Here is a 15740-nt window from a genome sequence, read left to right as displayed (position 1 = left end):
CTTTGGAAAGCCCATAAGCAGTCAAACTTGACTACAGGGCAAAACATTTATTTGTGAAGGCAGCATAGAGAGGACAGTAAAATTCTCTGTGCACTGTTTGTGCTGTGGATCCTTTTGGAGCTTCAGAAATCCAGCTCTCAGCACTCCATAAATCATTTTTGACTTGACATCAGCAAAGTTATATCATGATTTCTAACTCAAAAAGAATCAGGATAAATCTAGGCAGAATAGAAAAAAATGAAGAATTTGCGATACGGTTGTTAAAAGAATTTTATCATATGTCCTCTTAAAATGGTAGCCTTTCAGACATATTTATCATAACTTTTTGGCACTCAGGCTTTAGAAAATGTCTACATAGTTATATGAGTGTCATCTCCTACCGTTAGTTTTAAATCGCAGCCAGAATGACATCAGGCTCTGCAGCTTTCTCATTTTTCATTTCATTTACACTCTTCACACTTCACTGGCAAGTGGGGTCACCTCTTTAAAATTTGGGGTAAGGGCCAGCTTGACAAACTTTAGGAGAATGCTCTCTTTTGCAAATTCTCATTTCAGAAGGAGAATAAGAGATTCAGACATAGTTAAGATTGTTTTCTTGTCAATATTACCTTGTCACACCTCTCTGTCAGTGATGAGGGGTGTGTCATCTGTACATACCATGGTTAGCACCATATAAAGGTTAGGTAGGTTCACCCTGTAGGTACTTGTAGAAATCACCTCAGAGGCCCCTGGAATCATTTCAGAGGTGGCATTCTATTTCTGATCACCTGTTCAATTGAATTAAAAGAAATAATTAAGAATCTATTACATGTAAAACATTAAAAGACATTTATAAGCTGTTCTGTAGTTTCTACTATTAGCAACTTATAACTTAGTTTTATTTATTTTTATTTTTTTTAAAGATTTTATTTATTTATTTGACAGAGAGAGAGAGAGACAGCGAGAGGGGAAACACAAGCAGGGGGAGTGGGAGAGGGAGAAGCAGGTCTCCCGCTGAGCAGGGAGCCCGATGTGGGGCTCGATCCCAGGACCCTGGGATCATGACCTGAGCCCAAGGCAGACACTTAACGACTGAGCCACCCAGGCACCCCAACTTATAATTTAGTTTTAAAACAAAGGCAAGATTACTTCTTTACAAAGCAAGATTAAATTGTTAAAGGAAATATTGAGTTGTTATTTTGAAATATTTCAAAATGGGACTTGAGAATGTGGCTAGACTAGAAGTTGAGCTGTGGGAAATATCTGTATTAAATGAGTTAGTTGAAATATTCTTAGACATAGAAAGTATTATACAGAAAGCAAAATTAGGAAAACTGGATTTATAAACTTGCTTTATAATTTGCTAGTCATGTGAAGTGGAAGTTACTTAGTGTATTGGTTTTCCATGCTGCCATAACAGATTACCACAGACTTAGTGTCTTAAAACAACGCAAATTTATTGTCTTATAGTTTAATAGGTTAGAAGTCTGAGATAACCTTTGTTGGGTTAAAACCTAAGTGTGGGCAGGGTTGCATTGATTTCTGGAGGCTCCAAAGAAGAACCCATTTCCTTGATTTTTCCAGCTTCTACGGGCCACCTACATTCCTTGACTCATGGTCCTTTCCTCCGTCATCAGAGCCAAAAATGTGTTGAGTCCTTCTCACATTCAATTACTCTGATCTCTTTTTCTTTCTTCTTCTTTTTTTTAAGGACCCTTGTAATTACATTTGGCCCACTCAGATTATCCAGATTATATGGCCATCTCAAGGTCTTTAACTACATCATATTTGCAGTATTTTCTTTCCATATTAAGAATTAAGATATGGACATCTTTGAAGGGTCATTATTCTTTCTACCATACCTACACCCTCTCATTTTTTTAAGACTTTATTTGAGAGAGAGAGTGAGCGAGACAGAGAAAACACAAGCAGAGCGGGGTGGGGCAGAGGGAGAGGGAGAAGCAGACTCCCCGCTGAGCAGGGACACCCTGCCCCCACATGGGACTCCATCCTGGGACTCCAGGATCATGACCTGAGCTAAAGGCAGATGCTTAACTGATTGAGCCACTCAGGCATTTATACACCCTCTCATTTTAATTTTCTAATCAGGTCCTACCTATCTTATAGGGTTCTTGGTCACAGAAACAAACTTCTGCATGCTGAAGTGTCTGGCAAATGCTAGGCTTTAAATAAAATGTAACTTTCCCCAAGGAAAAGATTTTTAGGAAGTAGAACATTGGGGCATCCCTTTGTTAAAGAAACTTGAATTAAAAAGAACCACAGCAGGTGTACCTCTACAGGGTTTGGAGAGAAATTCAGGACATGCTGTCTTCTGAACAAACTGTCTGTCTTCACTCCCTCCTCCCCTATTTACTTTCCATTTAGGTGAAAAGCTGTATTAGGAACACATGTTTGTTTGTTTGTTTGCTTTAATCTCTAAATTATCAATAGTGTCAATACCTTTTTTTCCCCCAAAGATAAAGAGAGTTCCCCAAAGGGGGAGAATAGCAGTCAAAAGCTGCAGAGATTTCAAAAAAGATAAAGATGAGGAAAAAAATGAATTTTTCAACCAGGTTTCTGGTAACTCTTCTGAAAATGATTAAAGTAGGTGGGCTGCAAGGGGTTAAATAGAGAATGGGTAGTAAAGTTATAAACAACAGAGGGTACAGACTACTCTTAAGAAAGTCTCTAGAGAAAAACAAGAAAGTGGGACAGTATATAAACATAAAAATAGTTCTATTTCATTTGTAAGAGCTAAAATTGAAGAAGTGTTAAGTGACTCTGATCTGCTCAAAGAATTCATGAACAAAGATCAGAAAGTTTTATTCTGTCTTTGATTTGTTATTCTACACTGTTAACATTATGTTTCTAACTCTTCTCATCACTACAAATCTTTGCTATTATCCCCCAAATGCTTTGAACCACAGTGATTCATTCATGTCTGCAATGTCATAAATTGGAGAATGCGTAGATTCTTTTTGCCCTGGTAACTATAGAAGCACAAAGACAAAGGCGATGCTGGGTATTTCTCAAGGGTGAATAATTTTTAGAAGGCAAGCTTTAAACTGTCACATTTCTGATTGTGATTCACACCAATATTGTGCTCTGTGATGGCTTCATTGAAAGAACTGTCAGGTTCGATGGGGGACTCAGCCTACCTGCTCTTTTGCCAGTGGCTGGTGTGAAAGCCATGCTTTTTGCCAATGGCTTGTTCACAGGAGGTAGGTCAATCTTTGAAACCAGAGGTTGTTTCAGATAAGAGAAAAATATGTGAGGAGAGAAGAGATGTCAAGGGCAGTGCTAAAGAGAAAGAAAATGCTTGTCTGAGTTTTACCTGTAGCTAACATTGTTAAAAATGATAGCAACTTAATGAAGCATGAAGTACTAAGGCATTAATAAGCTGGGGGAGGACCTTATTCATTCCAATTTGGATTCCATTCACTCGTGTTACTAGTTTTCTTAAGACTGAACTAAAATTTTGATACCTTCTGGGCCACCAATGTCCTTTAGAGTTGATAATTAATTTGAAAGAATTATTAAGGTGTATTTATTGAGCTTAGGATGCAGTGTAGTCACAGTATGAAGCAGAGTTCACATTTATCAAGATAATAAAGAAAGCGCATTAAACATTTGCTCAGTAAGAACAAGCACTAAATTACCAGTAGTGGTAAAACCACTGTGTAAAAGATAATCATTTGTTTATTAAAATAAGATGCAATAGTAACATTTTAAATTCTGATTATAAAAATTTCCCAGCATACCCCCAAAACATTATAGAAGGAAGAATATCATAGACCCAGGTGTACCTGACACCCACTGTAAGAATTAACTCGTGGCCTTTCTTGTGGCAATTCTACATTTATCCATACCCTATCCTGCCCTCCAGATTATTTAGAAACAAATTCCATACATATCACTCTCTCTATAAATATTTTAACGTGTATTTCTGAAGGATACAGCTCTTCTGTAAATAAAACCATTGTCACATCTAAAAATTAACAGTATTATTACTACTTTAATACTAACAAATATCCAGTCAGTATTCAGATTCATCACAGTTACTTCCAAGTTTGTTTTAACAGCTGTTTGGTTGAATCAGGGTGCACCTGAAGTCAAATACTGCATTCGATACATCTCTGGAGGCTCTCTTAATCTATAACCTTGTTACTTTTTATTTCCCTATAATTTCTTTCTTCTTTTTTAAATTGAAGTACAATTAACATCCAGAGTTAGGTTAGTTCCAGGTGTACAATATAGTGATTCAGCAAGTCTTCACATTATTCAGTGCTCATCAAGATAAGGGTACTCTTGATCACCTTTCTCTGTTTCACTCATCCCCCTCTTACCTCCCCTCTAGCAACTACCAGTTTGTTCTCTGTATTTAAGAGTCTGTTTCTTTTGTTTGTCTCATTTTCTTTGTCTATTTGTTTTGTTTCCTAACTTCCACATACGAGTGAAATTATATGGCATTCCTTTTTCTTTGACTGACTTATTTTGTTTAGCATTATACTCTCTAGTTCCATCCATGTTGTTGGAAATGGCAAGATCTCATTCCTTTTTATGGCTGAATAATATTTCTGTGTGTGTGTGTGTGTGTGTGTGTGTGTGTGTGATCTTCTTTATCCATTCATCAATGGATGGATACTTGAGTTATTTCTGTATCTTGGCTATTGTAAACATAGCTGCAATAAACATAGTGTTTTCATTTTCAAATGATCTTTTTGAATTGGTGTTTTCATTTTCTTTGGGTAAATACCCAGTCATGGTATAACAAGATCATATGGCAATTCTATTTTTAATTTTTTAGGAACTTCATACTGTTTTCCACAGTGACTATACTAATTTGCATTTTCATCACCAGTGCACAAGGGTTCGATTTTCTCTACATTCTCCCCAACATTTATTATTTTCCATGTTTTTGATTTTAGCCATTCTGACAGGTGTGAGGGGATATTTCGTTGTGGTTTTGACTCACATTTCCCTGATTATAACTGATGCTGAACATCTTTTCAAGTGTCTGTTGGCCATCTGTATGTTTTTGGAAAAATGTCTATTTGGGTCTTCAGCCCATTTTTAATTGTATTTTATTATTATTATTATTATTATTATTATTATTATTATTATTAGTGTTGAATAGTAGAAGGTCTTTTATATTTTGGATATTAACCCCTTATTGGATATGTCTTTTACAAATATCTTCTCCCATTCAGTGGGTTGCTTTTCTGTTTTGTTCATAGTTTCCTTGCTGACCAAAAGCTTTTTATTTAGGTGAAATCACAATTCCTTAATTTTGCTTTTCTTTTCCTTGCTTGGGGAGACATATCTAGATAAATGTTTCTACAGCTGTCACAAATTACTACCTATGTTTTCTTCTAGAAGTTTTATGGTTTCAGGTCTCAGATTTAGGTCTTTAATCCATTTTTTGCTTATTTTGTGTGTAGTATAAGAAAGTGGTTCAGTTTCATTCTTTTGCATGTAGCTGTCCAGTTTTCCCAGCACCATTTATTGAAGAGACTCTTTTCCCCATTGTATATTCTTGCTTCCTTTGTCCTAGATTAATTGACCATATATGTGTGGGTTTATTTTGGGCTCTCTATTCTAATCCATTGATCTATGTGTCTATTTTTGTGCTGTTCCCATACTGTTTCAATTACTACAGCTTTGTAGTGTATCTTGAAATCTGGGATTATGATACCTCCAGTTTTGTTCTTTCTCAAGATTACTTTGGCTCTAGGTCTTTTGTGGTTCCATGAAAATTTTAGGATTATTCGTTCTAGTTCTGTGAAAAATGTTGTTGATACTTTAATAGGGATTGTTTTAATCCGTAGATTGCTTTGGGTAGTATGGACATTTTAACAATATTTGTTCCTCTAATCCATGAACATAGAATGTATTTCCATTTGTTTTTGTCATCCCTTCATAGTAGATAGCAGTATCCTATATAACTGCAATTTTCTCCATGTTGCTTTTTTTCATTTAATAATATATCCCTCCACTTAGTACTGTTACATCTCAGGTTTTCTTGGCTTTCTTGCTTATTAATTCTTCCAAATCAACTTTATAATCAATTTGTCCAGTTCTAGGGAGAAAAGAAAAACTTATGTTTTTAATGAAAAAAAACGAAATTTCTTTACATTTATATATAAATTTAGTAAGAGCTGAAAAGTAGCTCTTGTTATTTTCCAGAGCTAAAAGTTGAGATTTCCCTTTTTGGAGGAAGAGGAGGAGAAACCCTTTGAATAATTTCCCATGAAATGTTAGGCATTGATTAAAACCCCTTTAAAAAACAATTTCAACATATAATTGAACATTTTATCTTCAAAGGATTACTGTTAGTCATCTAATTAGATTATTGTTTCTTACAAATTTGGAGTGGTAGTGTAATTCATTTTCAAATGTATAAATTTCATTTGAGTTTAATGTTAGTATAAAAAAGCCTGTTTCAGTTGAGGACATAGTGTTTCTGTTTCTCTCATGACACAGGAAGCACTTAACCCCAAGTTGAAATCACACATTTGTTTACCTGTAACTCATTAAGTTGACACTCAGCAATTGAAGTATACCCTTGGTGGCGGGGGGGGGGGGTGAGTGGAATAAATAGGCTGTACAGGACCACTGAGTGATAATTACAAATCATTTTAGGATATAAAACTACTGTAAATGAATCTGTCTGAAAGGAAGTATAAGCAGGCAAGGGGACCATCCTTCTGGAATTCACCACATTACTCTAGGTTTAGTGAAGATTGTGCAAATTTATAAGAGACATAAAATTCACCCAAAAAGTAATAATTGCTGGTATTTCTAGGTTAATTTTTTTAAATTTAGAGCATCATTTAAAAGCTTTTATTGTTGGAATTTGATTTAAACAAGGTCTAATAATAGTATTATCAAAATCTGTAGAATAATCTCTTCAGAGCATTTTTAAGATTATAATGAGCTACTTCTCTGTGATTGCCCAGAAATTTTTGCTGGGGAATAAGAACTTGGTTACCCATGGTAGTGGGTCTTTTGAATGAATCTTATATTGTACTCAGACGTTTGATGAATGGGTCTTTTGAGTGAATCTTATGTTGTACTCAGACGTTTGATGAATTTGCTGTGTTCGGCTCCACTTTTTTACCCCTGCTTCTGTTCAGACCGCCTCTATGAGGTTCTGCTGGTCTTCTCCAGGGCTACATCAACTCTGAGTTCTTAAGGCCATGACCTCTGCTCTCCCTCATCAGCCAACTCTCATGCACCTTCCAGAAAAAAGCTGAATGCATCTCACCCTCTTATATTTGCTCTTATTGGTTTCTGTTTTATTTCTGTATTCCCTCTTTTGAGTTCTCAGGTCAAAGATTATCTAATCCCATGAACTGCATTTATCAACGCAAACACAGAGACATGTGTACCTATCTATAAAGCTTCTCAGATTATTCCAATGGATACTAAGCCTGGAAACACCTGATTCCTAGAACCCCTTCTGGTTCTGAAAATGTGTAGCTCTCAGTGCTTCCTGAAAGCCAATATACCTGTATAGATAAATGAGAGAATTTGCCAAACTAACTAGTAGAACTAAGAATACAGATGAGTTTTTAAAGTATATTAGAATTGACATCACAGCATATAGAAATGTTAAAATCCATAACATTGGCAAGAGCACGTGCTAGAATATGGCAAAACCTCCTCAAAATTAAGCAGTTTTGTTAGGTGAACAACTGTGTGCTGTAGGAAGTTCACAGACAGCAATGTCGGGAGGGAGGCAAAGCGCAACAGTGAGCAGGTATTAGATGACCATATGTTGTTCTCTTGAGAGATTACAAAAGAAAAAATGGAAGAGGGTAATTTAGGCCAAGTCCTATGAGAAGGGTGAAGTGTCATCCTCCATAGAGAGTGACCTTTATTAATATTTTTATGGCTTTCATGAGGATCAGGCCTATAGGAAACTGAGATTCTATGGCCTTGTTACATCATTAAGGAGCCATACTTTTTTTTTATGTTAGTCATCATACATTACATCATGAGTTTTTGATGCAGTGCTCCATGATTCATTGTTTGCATATAACACCCAGTGCTCCATACAGTACGTGCCCTCCTTAATACCCATCACCAGGCTAACCCATCCTCCCGCCCCCCTCCCCTCTAAAACCCTCAGTTTGTTTCTCAGAGTCCATGGTCTCTCACGGTTCATCTCCCCCTCCGACTTCCCCCCCCCCTTCATTTTTGCCTTCCTACTATCTTCTTTTTTTTTTTTAACATATAATTTATTATTTGTTTCAGAGGTAAAAGTCTGTGATTCATCAGTCTTACACAATTCACAGTGCTCACCATAGCACATACCCTCCCCAACGTCCATCACCCAGCCACCCCATCCCTCTCACCCCCCACCACTCCGGCAACCCTCAGTTTATCTCCTGAGATTAAGAATTCCTCATATCAGTGAGATCATATGATATGTGTCTTTCTCTGATTGACTTATTTCGCTTAGCATAATACCCTCTAGCTCCATCCACGTCGTTGCAAATGGCAAGATTTCAATTTTTTGATGGCTGCATAATATTCCATTGTATATATATGTATATACCACATCTTCTTTATCCATTCATCTGTCGATGGACATCTTGGCTGTTTCCACAGTTTAGCTATTGTGGACATTGCTGATATAAACATTGGGGTGCACGTACCTCTTCGGATCCCTACATTTGTATCTTTGGGGTAAATACCCAGTAGTATAATTGCTGGGTCATAGGGTAGCTCTATTTTCAACTTTTTGAGGAACCTCCATACTGTTTTCTGGAGTGGCTGCACCAGCTTGCATTCCCACCAATAGTGTAGGAGGGTTCCCCTTTTTCTGCATCCTCGCCAGCATCTGTCATTTCCTGACTTACTAATTTTAGCCATTCTGACTGGTGTGAGGTGATATCTCATTGAGGTTTTGATTTGGATTTCCCTGATGCCGAGTGATGTTGAGCACTTTTTCATGTGTCTGTTAGCCATTTGGATGTCTTCTTTGGAAAAATGTCTGTTCACATCTTCTGCCCATTTCTTGATTGGATCATTTGTTCTTTGGGTGTTGAGCTTGATAAGTTCTTTATAGATTTTGGATACTAGCCCTTTATCTGATATGTCACCTGCAAATATCTTCTCCCATTCTGTCAGTTGTCTTTTGGTTTTGTTGACTGTTTCTTTTGCTGGGCAAAAGCTTTTTACCTTGATGAAATCCCAACAGTTCATTTTTGCCCTTGCTTCCCTTGCCTTTGGCGATGTTTCTAGGAAGAAGTTGCTGCGGCTGAGGCCGGAGAGGTTGCTGCCTGTGTTCAAGGAGCCATACTTTGACCTAGCTCTCTAACTGCATACCAGTGCTACTCAAAAGTCTCATTAAGATTCACAAAATGTAGTACTCTTTGGTAGCATTTTCCTAGATCTGTGATTCTTCTGAACACAAAGCAACTGGGATACAGTGGATTCCTGAGAGTCATTGCAGAATGTATAAAAAAAATCCAGACCTAACAATTCATGTTAGAAATTGTTTGTAGATGTCACACTTATCCACATGGGTTATAGGTGAGCTGAGATATTCAGCACAGGGCACCTTCCAGAATAGCCAGAGTTACTAGGTTGCTCCCTTTAGTCTGTGAGGTCTCCTCTTTCACCCCAGTGCTATTCCAATATCATCCTATCTCAGCTGTGATAGCAAAAAGCATCACTACATATGTCGCTCACGTGTTACTTGTTAGTTTGGGCTGGAAGGATTCTTCAGAAAGATTCTGTCTACCAGTTCCACCCTATATGAGATCAAGTTCTTAATACTCTGCACATGATAAAAGGAACATCTAATTTAATGCTGCATCTGTGAAGTAATTACATGATATTTTGCTAGGTGACATACGAATGGAATATGAAATAAAAAGTGGTTATCTTTGTTACAGTAAAATGTCAAACATTCGATATTATTTTCAAAAGTTATTTGGATTTTTTTTAAGGCATGAAGTTCGTAAAAAATGCCCACTGACGGGGGAAAAGAAAACATTTGGGTATTGTGTGCTGCGATCTAAGGTTCGTCGAAGCCTTGCTGTCATAGCATTTTTGTATTTCTTGTAATGAGGCGTTTGCTCTCCTTGTTGCACAGCACAGATTAGGGTTTTGTTCATCTGGAAAAAAAGGCTTTATAATTACTGATTTTTGACGAGCCTTTATCCTGGGAACGCAAGACATAATTAAACAAGTGGCATAGGTACATTAGGAATTATTCTAAGAGGGTCATTATATTTTTGTTGTACTTAGAACATCACTGTTCAAGGTCTACACGGCATTCCCTGATGCCTTTGAAGACTGCTTCTATTCATTGTGTTTTGCAATAATGCTGTCCACCACATTTTTGAAAGTTTATTCAAAATACTGCATGCCAACTAATTTAATCAATTTTGCATGAAATGTGAAAGAATCCACAGAAAATAAATGAAAGAGGGATATTGTTTTGAAGTGGGGCTCCTCTAATATTCTCTAAGGCAATGCCTGCTTTTCCGTGTCACTTAGTGCTGGCTGTTATGTTGAATTATAGAAAGGATCTGTGGGGTTTCTAGTATAACTTTGTTTCATGGATTTCATCTATTATTCCAGAGCCAACACAGAAGTTTCAAAGTCATAAATCCACACTGTAGCTCAAAGAGAATTTGGCCTCTTCCTATATTTGCTTGCTGATTGGCTTTTTGAACAAAGTTCTTTATTTGTAACCTCAATGTGTCTTTATTTTTATTATTGGGTACCTATGATCCCTAATTATGCTTTCTTATTTTTCTTTTTGTTTTCTATCTTAAAAAATAGCTGTGTGCAATTTTTTTTCTGAATGGAAACACGTTAATTTAAAAAATTTATGCAGATTCTTTTTCCAAGGAACATGCAGTGTTTCGTTTTCATCATCTTATTATATCTTCCATGGTTTTGACATTGGAAAACAAACATTGTGAAACAAAGGGTAAAAGAGTTTAAGTAATTTTCTCGGCTCATAAAGACATATAATATGATGAACACCCAAACAATGTATGTCTTGGTTCCCACAAGTGAAAAAATATCCTAGTGTTGACTGGGAATCAAGATATAACAGGAAAAAAAGTATTAAGCTAATAGAAGTAACCTGGTAGTATGTTGCAGTGATTCTGCTCATGCAACTAAATGTAATTAATATTGAATGCCCACTATTTCAAAAGAGTTGTAGTAAGGATTGTAACATCTTTAAAGATATAAAAACTATAGTCTCTGCCCTTTAGGAGCTCACAATGTAGTTACTTATATATATTTTTTTATCATTTTACAAACCTTGCCACGAATACTTTAGGATTACCAGAAACTGAGATCAGAGCTTTATGTTTATAGTTGAAAGAACTATCTCTGTGTTGTATCAGATTAACCAACTGGTATGTTCCTCGGTGAATTTATTTATTAAAAAAATTCCATGTGCATCAGTTGTTGAATATGGAGTGTCTAAGAGAAATAATTCCTTCTGAATAACACCAAAAAAATGCAGAAACAACAAATACTTTGGATAAGGATTAATAGAGTATGTTCCATCTTACTCCTACTCTTATTCTCTCTCTGCGAGAGAATTTGGCTTTAATTATTCTTTATTTTAAAAAATAACTTTATTAAAAACTAAGAGATTTATGTTAATACATTAATATAGCAGGATATTGGATGGAAAGTCAAATCTCTCCTCCTTGACTCCTTATTCTCAAACCTCTGAGGTAGTAATAGCTTTAACACGTACATGCATATTCTTCCTCAAAATATCAAAGCACATACATAGATACATACATACATACATACATATGTGTGTCAGTTTGCACTTATACTTTCCTGTACACCTTTGTAAATATAAATTATAATATTTCCCACCTGGATTGATAGGCAATAAGACAGAACCGTCAAAGCCCAGACCAATCAGAGCAGATGTCTTGGCTGTTCTTTGTTATGCTGAGGTTAACAAGATGGTCTCAGGGGAGAGGAGGCATTTGGGAGGCTTGGGCAGCAGTGATCTACCAACAAGTACAGAAATTTATTTCAGAATTTTAATAAATAGGGGCACCTGGGTGGCTCAGTCGTTAAGCGTCTGCCTTCGGCTCAGGCCATGATCCCAGAGTCCTGGGATCGAGCCCCACATCGGGCTCCTTGCTCAGCGGGAAGCCTGCTTCTCCCTCTCCCACTCCCCCTGCTTGTGTTCCCTCTCTCGCTGTCTCTCTCTCTGTCAAAAAATAAATAAAATCTTTAAAAAAAGAAAAAAAAAGAATTTTAATAAATAGTTTTTCCACAACTGTGCCTAAAAGGCCAATACCAGCCCTAGTTTCAATCATTTGATGGCTCGTTTCCCCTCACAGCACACCTGTGTCCATGTTCTTGTAAAGACCACAAAAGCCCAGCCTCAGAACTATTTGTTTTGCCCCTTCTGTACCAAGTTTTCATATTTTTAAGTTTGGTCCCTTGGAGTTGACCATGGACACTGTACATGCATTCATGAAGGTCTCATGTCAAAACTATGAAGCTGATGAAGTTTATTTCTAGAACATTCCTTTCACAATCCCCTCTGTTGTCCAGTGGGTCCTTTAGTCACATTTTAGTGGGTCCATCCTCCCACTTGTACCATTCCAGTGATTCTAATTACTCAGAGCTTAGTGTTTTTTTCAGGCTCTCCATATTTCATAGCATTTAATAAACAAAAACATATCATGTTGTTTTATTATTAGTGTACTTTTTATGTGTCTCTTTACTGCAATATATTATCAACCCATGGATGGTAGGACTGTAATTTTTATATCTATCTTTCTACCCAGGGCATTGCATATAAATGTCACTCAATAATGTTTGTGCATTATTCTTTTGGACTACATTCGTTATGTGCTATCACAAAACATCTAGAATGTTTACTTTTTATGCCTTCATATTTTATGTAGATTTCAAAATAAAGGATTTTGCTACATTCTGCTTACTTGTCATGTCTGCTGACATACAATAACTTCATGTCTTTCTCTTTATTTTCCTTTTTTAAAAAATACATGTTTACTTTTTTTAACTTTTTTTTATTATGTTATGTTAATCACCATGTATTACATCATTAGTTTTTGATGTAGTGTTCCATGATTCATTATTTGCGTATAACACCCAGTGCTCCAATACATGTTTACTTCTTGTACAAAAAGTATATTCACCCTTCACTTAATATGTTCCGGTTTCAATCAGTTGTCTGCAGGTCCTAGAATTTCTTCTCCATTATTTTCCATTTGGGGGTTGTAGAATAATTGACATTTATTGAGTATTTACAAGTCCTTTGCCAGGTACTTTGCAGACATTATATCATTTAACTCAAGTTGTCACTCAATACTGTACCTATTACCTCCCCTAATTTGTAGAAAAGGAAGCTAATGTTGGAAAAGTAAAATCATCTGTCCAAGGTCACATAAATGCTGAGACCACAATTTGAACACAGGAGTGAGCCTCTAAAGCTCTATGTTGTTTTTGCTCTTCATAACAGCACCTAAGTCCTCCTGCATGGTACTTTTCTGAGGATTAGGTGATATAAGTGAGTATATTTTCTAAACTTTCAAGCACTTACCCACACATGGAATTTCTAACTCATACTTTATACTTTCTAACACAGTAAGGTGAGTAATTTGTTGTGTAATGAATGCTTTAGGTGATCATGATTATAATGGGATTTTAAAAATCAGATGAAATGATGTCAATGATTTGTTAGAGACCTAAAATCTAATCTTAGCCCATTGCCTTGAAAGCCATGGCTGTCAAGATGAAACATCTCATTTTGGCAAAAGGTATTAAACATGAACATGTAACAGTAAAATCATTTCAGAGAACATAATAGGGTTATGGAATAAAATCTGAAATAAAATCTGTAGCATTAAGCTTTATATTTGCTAAAAAATGGTGCGAATACTTTGGAATTCAAAGTTGCCTGTTGTCATCACTGTTCCCCAGGTGTTCCAGATTGCATATGTGATTGTGAAAGCAGCAAACTCCCCTCGGCCTGGAAACTGGATTTTGGAACGCTCGCTTGATAATGTTGACTACAAGCCCTGGCAGTATCATGCCGTGACAGACACCGAGTGTCTAAGTCTCTACAGTATTTACCCCCGCACTGGACCACCATCCTATGCCAAAGACGATGAGGTCATCTGCACTTCCTTTTATTCCAAGATACACCCCTTGGAAAACGGAGAGGTAAGAGGGGAAAACTCACTATAAGTACATTTAAGTAGGCCTGTCAGAAAGATGGGAATATATCAGTAATTAATGTCAGGGAGATTTTAAAATAGGATTTAGCAGAAGTACATTTAAATGAGTTATTAAATAAATATTAAATAAATATTATTAAATAAATTTTATTTTTATTTATTAAATTTTTATTAAATTTAATTTATTATATATATATAATTATTAAATAAAGTTATTAAATAAATATTAAATAAAAAGGAAAAACCAAAGGTGATTAGAATTTTAACTACCTTCATCCAGTATGTGTCTCCCAATAAAGATCAGAAAAGCAGAAGCGGGTTTAAGTCAGAAAGTCAATGATTAATTTCACATATAAAGAGACTTTTTTGACAATGAGATTGCTAATAATTGGAGAAAGATTGAGACCTTCACAGAAGCCTTAGATCTGTGTGTATTCTGGTCTCAAGATGGGGACAAAAGAGATGAAATTTAGGGAGAAATATAGTCGATATGAAGGACCTAAATAAAAGGGAATTCTGTTGGGTTTTGCATGTTTTTCAGTTCTCGCCACGTAGGGCTAGCGTGGATTTTTGGTTTGTTTGTGGTCAGGCTTCTTATATGCTTAATTCAAAAGTATTCAGCTTCTCTGTAGCATCTCTTACCCTTCAGTTAAGATTTTACATTTATTCAAACCATGGCTTCACCTGTTACCATCTGTGTGATCTTGAGCCAGTGACTGAAATTCTCTGTGCTTCAGTTTCATCTCCATAAATTGGGAAAAATAATAATAGATCTTATTTCATATGATCATTAAGAAAATTAAACAAATTATTATATTTGAAGCAGGACAACAGTGTTGACAGACCTATACTAAATGTTCTGTAAGCATTAACTATTTTTATATTAAATAAATAATAATAATAATAACCATTATTGTTAGTAGTAGTAGGAGTCAGTCCTCCTCTCAAATCCCAAACCGTGACTTAGTGATTCTCTTGGATTCTCTAGTCTTTCCCTAATCTATCTCCCTTCAGTGGGTTTGGCCTGGCTACTTTTGTCCTACCTGCTTGTATACATCTCAATTTATACTCAAATCTGATAGTCTCTCCTCACACATCCACACACCTGAAGCTAGTATCATTTTTTATATTCACATTTTCAGTAAACCCATATTCATATTCTATCAGGCCCACCTCAGCCAGTCGAGGATTATCTTTTTAAACACTTTTCGGGAAAGTTAGACTTTTGACATCAATCGATCACACTCTCTTTGGCACTATTATTCTATCAACATGTACTAGTGCCTCACAGTATTTCAAATCCCCTGTTCAAAAAATATCAGTTTTGGGAAAGAAAAATTCCAAATGGTGCTCTCAGCAGAGATTTCAATCTGCCAAATGACAAGGAGTCAAATGCAGTGAGTCAAACAGCTGTTCAACCTGCTTTGTGCCCAGAGGCATTGAAATCCTGGCCAGATTGGCCTGAGGATATGGGAGTAAGGAGGAAAATGTAGAGATAATATATATGAGTTGAATCTTAATTATTTTTCCCCTGGATCTAGT

At 36.1% G+C, this 15740-nt stretch overlaps 1 protein-coding gene across 1 annotated transcript in view; it reads left to right on the top strand.

Moving 5' to 3' along the window:
* Window positions 1-15740, top strand: part of LAMA2 (laminin subunit alpha 2) — a 472574-nt gene that overhangs the window by 50691 nt on the left and 406143 nt on the right. Inside the window, exon 4 of the mRNA XM_044917544.1 lies at window positions 13942-14184. Coding sequence (XP_044773479.1) covers window positions 13942-14184 — 243 coding nt within the window. The remainder of the gene's footprint in view (window positions 1-13941; window positions 14185-15740) is intronic.

The sequence above is a fragment of the Neomonachus schauinslandi genome, chromosome 8 (assembly GCF_002201575.2).
Source record: "Neomonachus schauinslandi chromosome 8, ASM220157v2, whole genome shotgun sequence".
NCBI classification, from domain to species: domain Eukaryota; kingdom Metazoa; phylum Chordata; class Mammalia; order Carnivora; family Phocidae; genus Neomonachus; species Neomonachus schauinslandi.
This window is presented reverse-complemented; position numbering and strand designations above follow the sequence as displayed.